Consider the following 16,598-nt stretch of genomic DNA (forward strand, 5'->3'; position numbering starts at 1 on the left):
GTGTAGCACAGTACTATATTTATTAATCGGATCATTTTCACAGGATTTTCTTAAAGGACAGTGAGATTGACTAATCATATAAATGGTGCTACCAAAATATATTGCTGAATGAAAACGAATTACTGTAAGACCACAGCGATACAACTTGGACACAACAAAGACGTAAAAACATTAGAAAGTACATATTCAACAACTTTTCTGATACATCACTTAAAACCAATGTACAGTACAAGCATATCAAATGACGCACAAATATATTACTATAAAACACCCCTTTAAAACTGCATCCCATTTTAACGGAGGAACAGGACACATACCGTTTTCTTATCAAAATAATATCTCGTTATCCAACACATATAATGTACAAATTTCCACTCCAAATTTGTTGTGCAATTTTTCTCGGAAAATCTCCATTAAGGCAACGATAGGACAGCACCACGGATGCAACCACTGGAGTCACAGGTAGGTAGTATCAAAGGCCACAGACACCCTGCTAAAGTTGTTACAAATATATTCTCAGAAGACAAGACAAACAACTACAGTTTAGGGTCAAAGGTTGCAGGTTATGATCCTCAGCAGCTTTCCTGAGCAGTAGTAGGAAACTTAAAGTATCGTGAAAAGATTCATAATCCATCAGTGATTAGACCTGGCCTTTAATATTATTTAAAAAAAGAACTTAGTTGATGTAATGTAAATATAGTCTCAATTAAGAACCGTGTCAATAACCACAACAATACACCAATCGTCAGATCAGAGACGTTCACAGTGACTCGTTGCAAAGCTTCCACAGGTATTCTTTGCATAGTTAATCGATTTTCTGATGGTAGATGCATAAAAAAAAAATTAATCAGTGCGTAAAAAGATGGCATCTAGTCATTATGTGAGGAGAGTCTGTCAATTTCTAACAGAACAAAGTGCAAAAATCTACACACAGGTCGTTACTGTAGCTAACGTGTATTCATGATCACCGTTAGCCTCGCGGGGCGGCCCTCATGCTTTTCTGATGGCGCTCGCCACCAAGGTTTCTCGCCTGGTCGTTACGAACGCCTGCTGTTTTTCATAATAGGCCGCCTCGTTTATGAAAGTGGGATAGATGGTGCCGGAGCCTTGGTAGTGGAGGGTCTTCCCGTCAAACGTTAGGAACATCGGGTCACCGGGGTTCAGCGGCTCCCAGTCCCCGTCCTGAAACAACAGCAAGCAATGACCACAGGGGGGGTGACAAAAAAAAATGTAAACACGGTCTCACATCGACTAAATATGTGGCTCAGCAGCTCAGGCAAGTGGGTGACAGAAAGAAGGCCGGCATGAATCAGACCATTCTAGTTTTTACCTGCAGATTGGGGTGCACCATGGCAATGATGTTTCCGTTGGCATCTCTGGGGTAGTCAATCCTTTCCAAGACCCGGAAAACCTCCACTGTGCAGGTCGGGAACTCCACACCTACAAAACAAACAGAACATAGTAAAACAATTGTTTTCCCAATAATAAGAGGGGGAAAAAACATAAACGAAGAACACAAATACATATTCAATCAAAATGCAATACTCAAAACCACAACCTCTGAGTAAACAGAGGAGGCATTAGACCTGCATTAAAAGTACACCGCTGGCCCATGCCAGACCATGTTGACACAATTAGCCGTTTTATACAAGTACAAAATTCATATAAACACTTAAGTCTACGAGGAGAGAGATACATTCTGTGAATGTGTGGGAATTTGAAGTGTATATATTGATGGTTGAGATCATTGCAGTATCAGAGACACATTTATTAGTTCCAAACGGTCATTTGACACAGAGCTGTAAGAAACTGAAAAGCATCAAGTAAAACCACATGAAAGATGATGCCCTTAGAATGAATGTCAATAGGCAAAGGAACAAAGGATGAGTAAGTAAATGGTCGTATTCATATAGGCTTTCGTGGGTGTAACAGAACAATGTTTAAAAAAAAAAAAGTGTGACATTAATTTATTTATTCATTATTTGTTTGCCTGTTATGAGCAAAGCCCTGACGTGTCATAAATATCTCCAACTGCACCCGCTGCTCCACTGGAGTAACGGTACTGAAGGAGCGTTAATCAGCAAATTGTGATTATGCAAATCTCTGCCATGCACGTTGAAGACGTCAGTTCAAGGTCCAATGTTCAAGGTAGAATTTATTGTCATTCTCTCCACATGCAGTGCTCAGTACAGAAAGGATGTCCTTTAGTGCTACAACAAGAACAGACACAGTGGGGGAAAAAACAGAAAGCAGATTCAAAGACAATAGTGTATGTAGCATTAAAGGATTTGTCTCTAAAATAATAACAATATGAATAGTTTTATGAACAGTTCAGCATTAAATACTGTAAATAGCACAAAACTGAGCACTTTAAGTTCTGAATTGAGGAAAAAAACACCTCAGTCAAAATAAACAACTGAATTGGATCAAATAAAGCAAAGAATAAATGATCTTTTATTTGGCACCATTATGTCATGAGACTGAAAAAACTGGCAAAGCTAAAAAAAAACAGTGGAAAGAAACTAGTGAAGTTTTGCCTTATTTTAAGACTAGTGGAATTATACAGGAAATACACTGATTCTGATTTTCATGAGGAAGTAATGTCAAATATTTAAAAAATCTATATTATTCTAATCATTTAAGAGGCAGTGTGTGACTCTTCTTACCTCAAATAATGTTCATACTTGTGTCCGATCTACTCAGCTGTAACTTTCTTGAGACTGGTACGACTAAACTAATACATCTAATACGATTTGTTTAAACGTACATAAAGTTAAATATTTGTACGTTTAGTAAAGCTTGCAGAACAAGAAGCTGGATGCTGCCAAAGTGAGTCTCCGGAACGTGACAGGAAGTGCAGCGGGGCTTTGGCAGAGCTCGGACATTTAGTGAGTAGACGCTCAGATCAGCTTGTACTTGTACTTGCACTGAGCTGTACCGACATGGAAGGAGCCTCATAGAATAAAAAAAGAACACAGTTTTCCCACTGAATCAGTACGACGGTTATTCTTCGGGAGGGAAAGTCTCTTTCAACTCTAACATCTATTTCTGTTCTGGCTAAATTAGTTGTTTCTTCATGCTGCTCGGCTTCAGAAAGGCAGGAGCACCCGATTCGTGGCCGCGTGCCAAAGCATTCACCGGCACCAGTGTGGCCCCACGACGGAAGATTACAACAGCACTGGCAGCCAGACTCTAACGACATGGAAGCCGACCAACTCCCAACAAGCAGGCCATTCAGCGGCAGGCCAGTCGGGGGGAAACCAACAGACTCACACTTGGCACACGCTGCCTGTTTACGTAAAAAAGAGGAAGGGAACGCTGCGGCGCGCCTAAACATTGCAAAAACACGGTTCCCGGCCCGAGGGAGGAGAAGGGGCAGAGCGAGGCGCGGCGGGCCGAGACCCCGAGTGCACGTGCATCTGGATGAATCAGACGAGCACCCGTTTTTTGTTGTTGTCAGGATGACGCTGACCAGCGACCAAGACTGACTTATTTATGCATGACATTACAACATGATGACTCAAAAGATTCGTCATCCCCAAGTCAAATTTCTGGAGAGACATACTTAGACATTTCATGCAAACGTCGAGAACAATGGGTCGAGCCGTCACCTTGCTCCACGCATTCTTCAGTTTAAACCGCTTTGGCATTACCCCTTTAAAACCTTGGGACAACAGCCTGTTGTTGAATATGCCATATACTGTACGTGTTACAGCTTTAGACTTTAAGCTGCTTTGTTATGCCTGTCCTACCTTCGTTGAACAGTTCGATGAAGTCCAGGGCGTGTTTCAGTATTACCCTCATCGCCTCGAAGATGTTACTCCTCAATACACCTTGCGGCTGAGGGCCCACTTCCAGACCTGCAATGAACCAATCACACAAGACGATATTTACACTCGTGAAACAGCATTCTACCAACTGGATGGATGCCTTGAGGAGAGATTTGAGTCGGATGTCCTTTGTCCAGATGTAAGCCAAAGGGGTGGCCAGGGGTGGCAAGGCCCCCTGTGGCGACATCCACACTAAACTACGTTTTAGTTTTAAAACACATCACTGCGGCTGCGTTAACACATGCTGTTAAAAATTTCTTGAAAATCTGTCAAACAAGTACAAACATATGCAAAAGTGACCACAAAAGGATCAGTAAAAGAAGCAAAACAACTAGATGAAAAACTATGGATACATAATCTATACGCTGCAAAAAGAAGCTATTTATCGATTTTTTTTTAATAGTTGAAAAGTTGTTTATCTGGTATTCATCCATTACAGTGAATAACCTACGTAACTATTATTTATGTACAGTTTATCATCGGCAAGAGTCACACTTTTTATTTTAACTGTAAACTGTGTCCCAGCTGCCCCCCCCCCTCATTCACCCCCATCCCATTGCCCCCCCGAGACATTTGGCAGGACTTGAGAGACTCACCAACGGGGTGCTTGGCCACAGAGCGTGAGGTGGAATATTTGAGTAGAGGATGTTCATTCAGCAGAACAAGACAACTTGCTGGATCGATGGCTTTCTGGAAAAAAACGAGACCAACAAAAACAAGATCTCAGCTGCAGATTTTAAAAATTTAATAAAAACATGCCTCAACATAAGTCACATGCTGCACACCAGCCAGCAGAGCAAACTGTGTGTGACTGCTTTAAGGTTATGCTCGACAGAATGGAAAATTGAACTTTCAGCAACTCTCTTCTGACCAAATATAACACAGATAATAAACAAACCCAGTGACACCATGTGCACGAACTGGGTGCAGGTTTGAAGACTCTCAGAGCTGCCAGCAGAAATAACCTCTTCGTTTACAAAATCTCGTTCGGCAACTAGCACTGAATGACAAAGATTCCTGTCGTGGTAATTCGTCACCAATTCATCAATACATCAAGGATATTTCCCTAAATTGCCTCTTCATGAAAAAGCCCATTAATCATTACTGACGTTTGAGCCGGGGAAAGTGTCCGAACAGAAAAATGATTACCGACACTTGCTACAAAGTCAGTCAGAGAGAACTCAAAGTTCACTTGTTTTTATCGGGCACAGAGCCGAGCAATGAGTCATTTAACGACAGACGCTTGGTAATGTACACTGAAAGCTTGGAGGTGCCCGCTGAAGTCGACCTTCCATCCACGTATCTCTGAGCAGCATTTTGTCTTTGTACATTTATCATGAGTCCCGGTGTTCACAGTGACTAACAGCATGTTGCGCTTGGCTCCTCCTTTGCCCCCTGGTGTTGGTCGGTTGGCCTTTGTTCTAAAATATTGGATCGATCGATGATAGAGAATAGCTAAGATGGTACGTAACTATACTAATTTTACAAACCAAATGTATATCTATTGTCTTTGAAACAAGTCAAATATACATAATAACTACGTGTACAACCGTAAGGAGGCCCTGGATGCCTTTGATGCTTGTATATAAAACTATATAAAGTTAATCAGGACGATTTGCGGCTAAAACGTGGATAATCTCAGAAAACAGCCGCCCATCCGGAGTATTTGGATGGTTGACGGTCCAGACGAGCTTGTCGAACACGTAAAGGTTAACAGATCGTTCCACTGTTTACACAGCCTAACCGAAGCTCTCCAGGGACCGGATGTTAGTGAAGTATTGACTCTATTGACTATAAACTAGAGACGCAGAGAACTTTCTCCCGTTTTAAGAAGTTGGCCTAAGACTGACGTTTCTTGACACAGTGCACACACACAGTGTACGTATTATATATTTCACTCATGTCTAGGGATACATTTCACCATTCATTTTGACTGTTAACACAGGGCCAGCGGGTCTTGCAGGCCAGCCAGTAACAAGGTGGACTGTCCTAAATACCTGCAGCACACCGGTGCTTTTTGTGCTGTAAAGTAAAAAAAAAAAAAAAAAGGGCATTCAGTGTTGCTCCTCAGGGCCGTCACCTTGATGTAGTTCATCATCTGCAGGTTGAAGTAGTCTTTGGAGCTTTCCAGAATCAGGGTGCAGCCCATATTGGACGTCGTGTTGTGGAGGTCAAAGATAACATCGTAGGCCTCTGGGCTTCCTTTGGGCCCAAATATCCGGTTGATCTCCTGGGCTCTCTGCACCTCATATGGCAAGTCACCCTCTCCCAGGGCACTGCAGGGCGGAGGGACACACACGGACACACACACACACAAACACACACACACAATCAGACAATTCAGCTAAAGGAACAATGACGGTGGAAGCAGCGAAGCACGTTAATGATTTACACAAAGACGCGTGTTTGTCCTACGGGCCCCGTAACACTTTCACCTCACCGGCGTCCGTGGTTGGAAAAAAAAGTGCCCTCTATGATCATCAACCTACAAGCTGACACAGTAACCGCGGTGAGCGTATATGGTTCAACTTGTTGTTGTAGAAAAAAATCACGGAGGCCGTTAACTGAGCGGGACAGTGGCCTCCCTTTGTGAGCAGGGTTCAGAAGAAATTCAATCCACTTCTCCAGGGGCCGTGCATGTGTGCCACTGAGGGACCTTTGAGAACTTTGTTTTGCTCCCACACCAAACCTGTTCTTTTTTTCTCTCTCTCTCTCTCTCTCTCTCTCTGTCTCTCTTTTGGACAGACAATCTGCACATTATGAAAAGAGAATGAGAGCTGCCCCCTTTTTTTCCTCCTAGCTCTTTCAAAGCATTGCCACCAGTCTAGGACATTCTCCAAACTACTGTAGAATAGCACCTCTGCTGCGTATATTGTCTCGCCCACCCACCTCCACCCCCTCACATCTGCTCTTTAGACCCCATTTTCAGCAAATATCTGGTATCGTCTGGACATCGGTCACCACGAGCATTGTGTGAGCCACAGCTGATGAAACGAACTCCAACGTACTGACTTCGACCGGGGGGGACACGTGGACACCAGATGTGAGGAGGCGCAGAGCTGCCGGTCTAGAAATTGACACCGTGGGCTGTTTTTGGAAAAGGATCGGCGAGGGATTAATCTTCTCACACGTCAAGCAGTTTGTGTAAGATGCTGGAGTGTTGAGAAGATCTTTTTAAAAAAACACTATGGGGCGATGTGTATTCACATAAGTAAAAGGCGATAACCATAACATCCGTTCATTACAGTATCCATTAAAGGCAAAAGTCATGCATTCAAAAAGTTTTTTAAAATAACAATATTGGAATTATTACTGGCAGTTATATACTATCAAAAAACTGGCTCATTATTGTTTATCTTATAATATATTTAAAAAAAAAAAGTAAATGATGGAATTGGTCAAGGTGGTGCAAATTACAGTTACAGTACAGTTGGGTACTTTAATATTTAGGGGGGCATCCTATTGACAGTAACTGACAATACTTACACACACACACTATGATAACCTTGGGAATGTGATGAAGTCATGATTGATGTGACTACAGTGTGAGGCGCTGTTGTTAGTGCTCATTGCGTAAGACTTTCAGTCGCACCATGGTGCACTCGAAAGGGAAAAGAGAAAAACGAGAGAAAAGAAATCGCCTTAAATGATTTGCAGCTCGGTCACGTTCCGCTCACGTTTTTCCCGCTGGTTGGTCAGCTGGAGTCCGGGGGGGGGGACATGGCTGATGGTAAACACACACTCGCACGGTCCTCGTCCTACCCGCGACAATAACAGTTTGGTGTCAACGACACGGTTCATCGTGTGGGATATCTAGGACACACACACACACACACACACACTGCGGTGTACATGTCATGCCCGTTGCCTCAGCGCCTGTCAAACGTGTCCACCTCTATTGTTTGGCCATTTGTTCTCCAAGCAACTGAGACCCTACACGACACAACCTTCGTTTGTCTGACAGAACACACACACACACACACACACACACGAAGTCATCCCATGTCCTCCCACTGGAGGATGAAGTCGGACCGACACGAAGACAAAGATGGGCATCGATAACAGCATCCAGACAAAAACACAATGTGCAGCACAGCGACGATACAGTGGCAGAATTATCTCCTCATACGCGTTCCATTCAAAAGTTTCCATCCAACATGTGTGGCACCAGCCAGGGACGACGACGACGACGACAACAACAACAACAACAACAACTGGCAGCAGCAGCAGCAGCAGCAGCCTCGGTGTCGGCGCGTCCTACCTGAGGTTTTCCGGGGTGAAGGCTCGGTTCAGGTCGGTGTCCACGTATCTGGTGCACTTCTCCACCGCCCTCGGGTTGGTGATGAAGGGCTTGGTGTCGACCATCTTCCGCTGGATCTCGGAGCCGTTCTTCACCCAGAGGTTGACGAGCGTCACGCCGGACATCTCGTTGCCGTGCGTGCCGCCGAAGATCGCGACCCGCCGCGCCTCGTCGAACCGCGCGCTGCTGCTGTAGGACGACATGTCTGGATGCTGCTGCTGCTGCTGCTGCGAAACTCAAACACAACAGACGCGCAGACTGCGGGTGACGGTTGCGCGGTGGCGTCGGCAGCGGGGGGGGAAAAGTTAGTGGCGGGCAGCCTCGCAGACTCACAGTTTAAATGCCTGGCGTGGCTGCGCGCTGACGTAACGTGCCCGCGGGCTCGCCGTGCTCAGCCACCGTGCGTAAAATGCGCTGAGTTGTGGTTGTGCGCGACATCTCGAGTCACGGGCGCAACTCCGGTTACAGAGCTCCCTCCCATTGTTACACACACACACACACACACACACACACACACACACACACACACACACACAAGCGCGCACACATGCACGCGCGCGCGCGCGCACACCGTCAAACCACCACAACATATCAACTACACATTTCCGCCGACGTCTTCCAAAATAAACAAAAATATCGTTGCTATATATATATCTCACATATGATTTAGAGGGCAGCGTTAAGCCAGTGATGACGGGAGGCAGTTTCTGGTTATTACCTTCACAATACAACTGTGACGTTCGAGGAAAAAAAAGAAGAAAAAAAAGCTGGTTGTTCTGGTGTGTAAATTACATCAAGAAGGGGAACTGCGAAAAGGCATATCTTTTTACATGATATACAATTTTTTAGTATGTACAGTTTAGGGCTGCAAGTAAAGATTATTTTCACAATCGATTAATCTGTCGATTATTTTCTTGATTAATCGATTAGTTGTTTGGTCCATAAAATGGCACTAAATGTCGATCGCGTCACCCCAGACCCCAACGTGATGTTTTATTTTGTCCACGCATTGATATTCAGTTCACTGTCATAAAGGAGCAAAGAAACCAGAAAATATTCACATTTAAGAAGCTGAAATCAGAGCATTTGGATTTTTTTTTCTCTTCAAAAAAACTACCTGAACCGATTATCAAAATAGTTGGCGATTCATTTAGTAGTCGATTATTAATCGATGAACAGTTGCAGCTCCAGTACAGTTACATAAATCCTGCATTGTGCTGGAGTTCAGGGCTAAAACAGACTTTCAGCCAAGTTACAAATAATCCAAAAGACAACTGCACCTGCAGGATACAATTAATGGTTTCAATTTACATATTCTAGTCATAAGAATAAATTGGATTACTTTAAACCTTGACCCATCCAAATTATGCACATAATTGCCATTTTCCAAAAGTGAACAGTGCCTATGCTGCACAGAAGCATATCTACCTTTTGACCTGCTGAAGTATGAGCCACTACCCTCACAAAGTGATCCCACCCGAGGTCAGTGTACCTTGCAGGGACACGCAGACTGACCTGGCTGCTCAGCATTAGTGAACATGTTGCCGCACGAGTCTCCATTACCGTAGGAAGCCTGACGCACAGGAACCAACAAGTAACACCTTCTTTAGCAAAGAGACAGAACGAGCAGTAGTTCAGCCGTGATCTGAGAGACAACATCACAGTGGTATGGTAATATGTGTCCCTTTGTATGATGATGATGATGCAAACAGGCATGTGCAACTGAACGGATGTATGTTTTTGTTGTTATGTTATTGCTGTGTTTTATTGTGTTTGGATGTATTGTGTTGTTTTTACTGTTCTGACACTTAAGTCCAAGACAAATTTCCCACTGGGACAATACCCTATAACAGGAGGATTTTTACTAAACCCCAAATTTTAATTTTGAATAACCAAAGAATAAGTCTCATTTCTACCAAAGACCTTGATAAAGAAAAACTATTCTCCTTTTTACCGTGTGACCAAAATGAGCTCAACACCAGGCAGGTGAGCCGACAATGTTTTGAATTTCAAAACAGATTAGAAAAAAACGGATTCTCTGAGGATTTTATTCCATACCGAACATTCCCATTGGGAGGATTTTATTTGATGATGCAAAAGGGCTTTCTGGTTGCGTGTGGCACTGTCGCTATATTTCTCAAGAGATCTTCTCAACTCCGATAAGGTTGTGAGCCACGTTCGCGAAGAACGCTTTGATACAAAACAAAAATACATCAAGTCCTTGTGAAAGGCCCACAGAATAAAAGCCTCAGTCGATTTTAAAAATCATTGACGGCTTCATGTTACGGATACAACAATCATTTTGTGTGTAGTTTGTGGAGAGTTCATCCTAAGAGTCTGTGAGAAAGTCCTCACTTGGATTATGAAGTTGCCTCTTAGTCCGTTTGTGCTCGTTTTTCTTCTTCTTCTTGTCACTCACACCGTTTACTACTGGAATCCCACGTGTCTGTGAAGGGGGCGAGGCTAGGTGAGGCTTGTTGCGCGTTTCCTCGCTGGCTTTGTCAGACGTACTCTGATCATGGGACACTGCAGCCCTGCGGCCAGGACTTTTCTGCGAAGCCAAAGGAAAGGCCGACCGTTTGTCTTTCCTGGAGAGTGAAACTGAGCTGCAGATTACTGATGCGTCTCCTTCGGACTCGACGCTGTCAGTCGGGGGACTCCCCTGTGTTGCGTGGTGTGGCGCCACTTTATTCTTTTTCTTCTTTTTAAACGCCACAGCCTCGTCCGTTTGACAATGGCCCGCATCGTCCGCACGCTCCGATCTCCCCGCGGCGGTCACCGGGTCACTTCCGTTTCTCATGGGTTTCTTGTTTCTCTTCACCCCTGCGTCAGTGGCTTCAGGCAAAGCTCCCCGACGCGTTTCATTCGCTTCCTCCAAATCCCGCTCGTGATCTTTCTGCACCTCTGACCTCTTTCTCTTCCGTTTCTTTTTCCTCACGCCGTCGTCATGCGAGGGCTCCACACCTCCAGCCATTTCTGCCGATTCAGTCTCCAAAGCGCCAGCGAGAGCAGAGACGACAGCAGACTTTGAAAAGGTTGAGCTCTGTTCCACTTCCTCCAGCGTCTGAGCATCTTTTTCCTCTGCATCAGCAACGAGGAAGGAAGGGGTCCTCCTCCTTTCCCTTTTCCGCACAGACCCCGAATCATCACTTTGTGCCACAGCGTCTTCTGAGACATGTCTGCTAAATGTTTCACTCTTCTTCTTCTTCTTCTTCTTCTTTTTTCTCACAGATGCAGCGTCTCCGGACTCTGGGCCCTCCTTCGTTTTCTGGGTATTCTCTACATCATCAGCCTTTGTGTTTTTGTCAGGAGTGCAAGAAACATCTACCCCCTCCGAGAGGCCTTCCCTCCCCTTCTGCTTCTTCTTCTTCTTCTTTTTCACTGACTGTTCTGTACTTTCTTCCATGCTTACATTATTGAGCTCTACACCGTCTTCTACCGCAGCTTGAGCTTCATCACGAGGATCCGAGAGCCGCCTCCTCTTTTTCTGCTTCTTTCTTTTCTTTTCACAACTGGCTTCTAATCTTTCTTGAGAAGATTCTGTATTTTCTAAACAACGTCCCATCTCCTGTTCTTTTGACACCTGAGGTGGATCTGAAGCCACGTTCAGCGCGTCCTCTTCTCCGTGTTCCTCCGTATTGACAAGCTTCTTCTCTTTTTTCCGTCGCTTCTTTTTCCTCTGTGTCTCAGCATCATCGATCAGAGGTTCTGAAACGGCGCTCGACTGTAACAGCTCAATGTCCCCGTCACCTTCAACTATTCTTTTCCTCTTTTTCTTCTTCTTCTTCTTCTCTGTATTTTCTAAACTATGTCCCGTTTCCTCTAATTGTTCTTTTGATATCAGAGGTAGATCTGAAGCCATATTCAGTGTTGCCTCTTCTCCATGTTCCTCCATATTTACGAGCTTCTTTTCTTTTTTCCTCCGTGTCTCAGCATCATCATTTAAAGGCTCTAAAACGCTCGACTCATCACCCTCAGCAACTCTTTTCCTCTTATTCTCCTTCTTGTTCTTCTTCTTCTCCTCGCCACCATTCACCACTTGGCAGGTCAATGAAAGCAGGGAATCCTTCTCCGCTCTCACTTCAGATTCCCGGTTTCCATTCTTCTTCTGTCCGACATCGTCTGCTGCCAACTTGTTCTTTTTACTCCTCTTTTTCGTGAGTTTGGAATCGCGAATGCGTCTCTCCTCCTGTCTCGCCAGAATAGCGTGGCGTGTCAAGTTCTCCATCCCATTGTCTTCGTTGAGCTCCAGCTCGTCACTGGCCTGCGTCGCCGGAGGCTCTGCTCGATTATCCCCTGCTGTCTCTGAATGCACAGACCTCGCAGCGGGCACACCCCCTGGTTCTTCCCGACTCTCTCCCACTCTTTCTTGAACACTTTCGTAATCTTCCGTTGCTTGAGAAGATCCTGTATTTTCTAAACGATGTCCTGTTTCCTCTAATTGTTCTTTCGATATCAGAGGGAGATCTAAAGCCATATTCGATGTTTCCTCCATATTTACAAGTTTTCCTTTCTTCCTCCATCTCTCGGCATCATCATTCAGAGGCTGTAGAACGCTCGACGGTAACTGCTCATCACCCTCAACAATTACTTTCCTCTTCTTCTCCTCGCCACCATTCGCCACGCTGCCGGTCAATAAAAACAGGGAATCCTTCTCCGCTCTTTCTTCTGATTCCCGGTTTCCATCCTCCTCCTGTCCGACAACTTCTTTTGCCAACTTGTTCTTTTTCCTCTTCTTCTCTGTGTTCTCTTTCCGTCTCCCCTGGGACAAGTTCGCCATCCGATTTTCCTCATTGAGCTCCAGCTCGTCACTTGTCTGCGTCGGGCGGGGGGTCTCTTCTGCCTCCACACAGAGAGATCTTGCAGCAGGCAGACCCTGTGGTTCCTCATGACTCTGGTCCCCTCTTTCTTCTACACTTTCACAATCTCCTTTTGCTTTTCTCCTCTTTGCCCCGCTTACATTGCGGACCCTCTCATTATAACCGTCAGTTACACACACTGGGAGACTACGGAGAAGACTTTGGCTCTCAGGTTCGTCCTCCGCCTGGGATAGATCGTCTGTGGTGAAAACATCGGTTTGTGGCTCCGTTACATTTGGCGACGCTTCTCTGTCCTTCTCTGTGTGCTCCCATGGACTCAGCTGAAGCTCACTTGGCTCACAATATGTAGCATCACTGTCGTCACAAAGCTCTTCCTCCCTTTCGTTTCCTTGAAAAAGCATCTTGCTCACTCTGTTTAGACGTCTATTAGTCCCTGGTGTTTCAGTGTGGACCAGGATGCTTCCGTCACTTGTCACATGTTTATCGCTCGTCTCCTTCTCAGTCAGAACTCTACGGGGAGGATGTCGATTATTATTATCAGAGCTCTTTGTATCTAGAGGAAACGCAGTGGATGCCATAGTCGGAGGTTTATTTTGTGTTTTCATTCGTGACACTTCTTGTCCTTCACTAGCGCTCCTCCTCTTTCTTTTCCCACTGATGCCCCCTGTGTCGGGATTGTGCCGAGGTTGTGAGCACTTGGGTTTTAACCTTGCAACAAAACGTGTCCTTTCCTGTAAGACGACACACAAACACACACACACACACACAATAAGTTCATGCTCATCAAAAGGTGCTTTGAGATGCATTATATCTGTGTTTTAACAAAAAGCTTACCACCACTTTGATGTCCTCACTTTCTGACCACGCGTCCTCGTCACTATAACAAAACAAGAGAGTCAATAAATCAACCAAAACTAAAGATGTGTAGATAGCATCATTTCATTCAGGCTAGGGCAATTCTAAGTGCTTTGTGAGAAAAAAAGAGACTAAGACCTTCGGTGAGGTCGAATTGTCAAATTTGCTTAAGGAAGTTTCCTTTTCAAAAGGAAAGGAGATATATACCGCCCACAATTTATTGCGGCAGCGATATTTGACGTGACATGACACACTCAAACGTAAATGATTCAATCCAAAGTAGAACAGGTAGGAGAGTATAAATATGACCCAGATGGGACACACATCATCATGTAAGTAACCGTTACATATGAATCATTTACATCTGATGGCACACGGTGGTAATACACACTGAAAAATGATGGATGGCGTAAAGGAGGACTGATAGAAATTCGGAAAGGGCCGATGTTATTGACGTGTGTCTGTCGTGGTGAAACTACAAATTTCCGGAGATGAACTACAAAAAACGCAGTGGCTCCATCAGCATGTTCCAGTGTTTTACCACAGTGTGACATCAGATGTAAATGATTCATTTGTAACGGTAACTTACATGATGATGTGCGTCTCTTCTGGGTCACATTCATACTCCTCTACTTCTTCTACTTCTACTTCGGATTGAATTGTTTACGTCCGTGCATGGCGTGTCACGTTAAATATCGCTGCCGCAATGACTTGTGGGGCGTCTATATCTCCTTAATCTCACATAGGAAGGTCCAGTGTCCCTTTATGCTAAAGGAGATAGGAAAGGAAGCATTGAAGCTCCTTTTCTCTGCATTTTGAGAATCCGAACAGCTCTTATCATGTCTGCTCAGGAAATACTTCCGGGTCAATTCAAGATTCAGGAAACTTCTTGAGCCAATTTTACAATTCGACCACACCCTAAATGTTTAGGAAAGGTGCTTCAATGCTTCCTTTCCTATCTCCTTTAGCATAAGGTACACTGGACTTTCGCAGACGCCCCACAATTCATTGTGGCAGTGATGCGCCATGCACGACTGAATCTATTCAATCCGAAATAGAAGTACAAGAAGTAGGAGAGTATGAATATGACCCAGAAGAGACGCAAGTCATTATTTAAGTTACTGTTACATATGAAGCATTTACATCTGATGTCACGTGTCACTGCTGTGTTTTTTTGTAGTCCCATCTTCGGCAGACGCACGTCAGTAACATCTGCCGTCGCATGATGATGTAGTATCGTGAAAGACGAGTCGGATTCTCTGAGCAGCGCTGTCGGCTTTTCCTTACTCCTATGAACCGTCCTTTACATCTTTCCTTGACCTTATGGCGTTTTCCAGCACAAATGACATTCATCTTGTTTACGCACGTAATTTACAAATTTTTCTGCAGCTAGGCCTGTTCATGCAGACCCACTGTACGATCAGAGCTAGGAGAAATTAAGGATAAAGATACAAACATGTTCTTGTATAGATAATTTAAAATGGGTGTGATGTGTTCTCTACCTCTGCTCCTAGTCAACACTCATATAATCTTTTCATTATTTTTTACTAGGACGATTCATTTTTGACATGTTGTTTTAGTCGAGAAAACTACTGTAGCAGATATGTTTATCTATTTTCTAAGAGATAACATAAGATTGGATAAGAGCTCATGTTTGGTTGTGGGATAGATTTGGGCTGGTTTAGAAGACCTTCACTTTACATATGAATTCAAACAGGTGTGATTAGTCCTAGATATAAACTTACTCTGACAACGGGGATATGTTCTCCCCATCCATGTCAACCGTTGGTAAAGGTGCCTGCGGATCATCTCCTCTCTGACGGCCCTGCCACAGCTCTTTGACACATTTGAAAAAGCCTCCCATCGCATAATTCTAGGGGGAAAAAATTAAATAAGAGAGAGACGTCAGCACAAAATACCGTTAACGTTTGTTTCAGGTGCGCGACAGCTGCATATCAAGGTTGTCCTCACGTGAAGGGCTCTGTTCTGCCGGGCCGAAACCCAAGCTGCCCTGGGCCTCTTCTCTGTGACGAAAGAGAAACTGTACTTTGGCAGATTCTTTATCCTCCTCGTTGTGACAGATCTGGATTCTGCTAGGGAGGAGGGAAACGAGGGGCCCGCTTCATCTTCTTCCTGTCTGGGAGACGTCGACGGTGGACTCGGGGTGTGCAGAAGCCGCCTTCTTGACCTAACGGCCTCGGGTACCGGTTTCTGAGTGATGAACAGGCCGTCGTCTGAATCACTAGAGAGGCAGAAAGACAAACTGGAGCATATTCGGGCTGCTCTCACAGGAGGAGCTGGTTCATTGTTGTGACGATGCGAGGGGGGCGTCCTTACCTTGCTGCATCAGCTGGTCCATCGCATTCTTCATCCCGTCTGCTCTGTCCCGCCCCAAACTGATGACGCTTCGATATGTTGGCCATGTGGCCTGGGGGTAAGCTTTCCAGGTCAACGTAACACGACTTCATCGATAACTCTTCGGCAGTTGGACGTGACCGAGTCGACCTCAGAGACATACGCATGAATCCAACGACGAAGTTGCCGGAAGAGACGCGGAATCGCTCCGATCAAATGTCTGCTGCAGATGCATCGCGGCGACATTCACGACACATTTCGCTAATGTCGTACAGCGACGCGTGGCTTCGCCCCCCAAAAAAGGGAAACAAAATTATAATAAACAGCACACATGCATGGATCTATAATAAACACTCGCACACGTGGTTCCGAGGCAACCAGGAAGTGATTGCGCGTCGCCCACGTGAGCAGCATGCGTCATGTGACCAATCACCAGAG

General features: G+C 44.9%; 2 protein-coding genes across 2 annotated transcripts; both read right to left on the reverse strand.

Moving 5' to 3' along the window:
* Positions 1–3: 3 nt before the first annotated feature.
* aspa (aspartoacylase) lies at positions 4–8,578 on the reverse strand. Its single transcript, XM_035624410.2, has 6 exons — positions 8,092–8,578; positions 5,911–6,106; positions 4,427–4,520; positions 3,753–3,860; positions 1,331–1,440; positions 4–1,182 (listed from the first exon to the last, which is right to left on the reverse strand). Exons 1-6 carry the CDS (start codon positions 8,331–8,333, stop codon positions 991–993), a joined length of 942 nt encoding a protein of 313 aa, XP_035480303.1. The 5' UTR covers positions 8,334–8,578; the 3' UTR covers positions 4–990.
* A 1,602-nt stretch (positions 8,579–10,180) lies between these two features.
* LOC118300202 lies at positions 10,181–16,560 on the reverse strand. Its single transcript, XM_035624406.2, has 5 exons — positions 16,143–16,560; positions 15,777–16,047; positions 15,551–15,678; positions 13,785–13,827; positions 10,181–13,681 (listed from the first exon to the last, which is right to left on the reverse strand). Exons 1-5 carry the CDS (start codon positions 16,325–16,327, stop codon positions 10,460–10,462), a joined length of 3,849 nt encoding a protein of 1,282 aa, XP_035480299.2. The 5' UTR covers positions 16,328–16,560; the 3' UTR covers positions 10,181–10,459.
* Positions 16,561–16,598: the final 38 nt, after the last annotated feature.

This window comes from Scophthalmus maximus, chromosome 2, assembly GCF_022379125.1.
Source record: "Scophthalmus maximus strain ysfricsl-2021 chromosome 2, ASM2237912v1, whole genome shotgun sequence".
Classification (NCBI taxonomy): Eukaryota; Metazoa; Chordata; class Actinopteri; order Pleuronectiformes; family Scophthalmidae; genus Scophthalmus; species Scophthalmus maximus.

Excerpts from the sequence above, each read along its gene's own strand:
- aspa (XM_035624410.2), bottom strand. The coding sequence starts at position 8,333 with ATGTCGTCCTACAGCAGCAGCGCGCGGTTCGACGAGGCGCGGCGGGTC. Across the intron at positions 6,107-8,091 it reads TTCACCCCGGAAAACCTCAG|TGCCCTGGGAGAGGGTGACT; the intron begins GTAGGACGCGCC and ends TCCGCCCTGCAG. Across the intron at positions 3,861-4,426 it reads TGTGGCCAAGCACCCCGTTG|GTCTGGAAGTGGGCCCTCAG; the intron begins GTGAGTCTCTCA and ends GGTTCATTGCAG.
- LOC118300202 (XM_035624406.2), bottom strand. The coding sequence starts at position 16,327 with ATGCGTATGTCTCTGAGGTCGACTCGGTCACGTCCAACTGCCGAAGAG. Across the intron at positions 13,828-15,550 it reads AACATATCCCCGTTGTCAGA|TGACGAGGACGCGTGGTCAG; the intron begins GTAAGTTTATAT and ends GTTTTGTTATAG. Across the intron at positions 13,682-13,784 it reads GTGAGGACATCAAAGTGGTG|GAAAGGACACGTTTTGTTGC; the intron begins GTAAGCTTTTTG and ends GTCGTCTTACAG.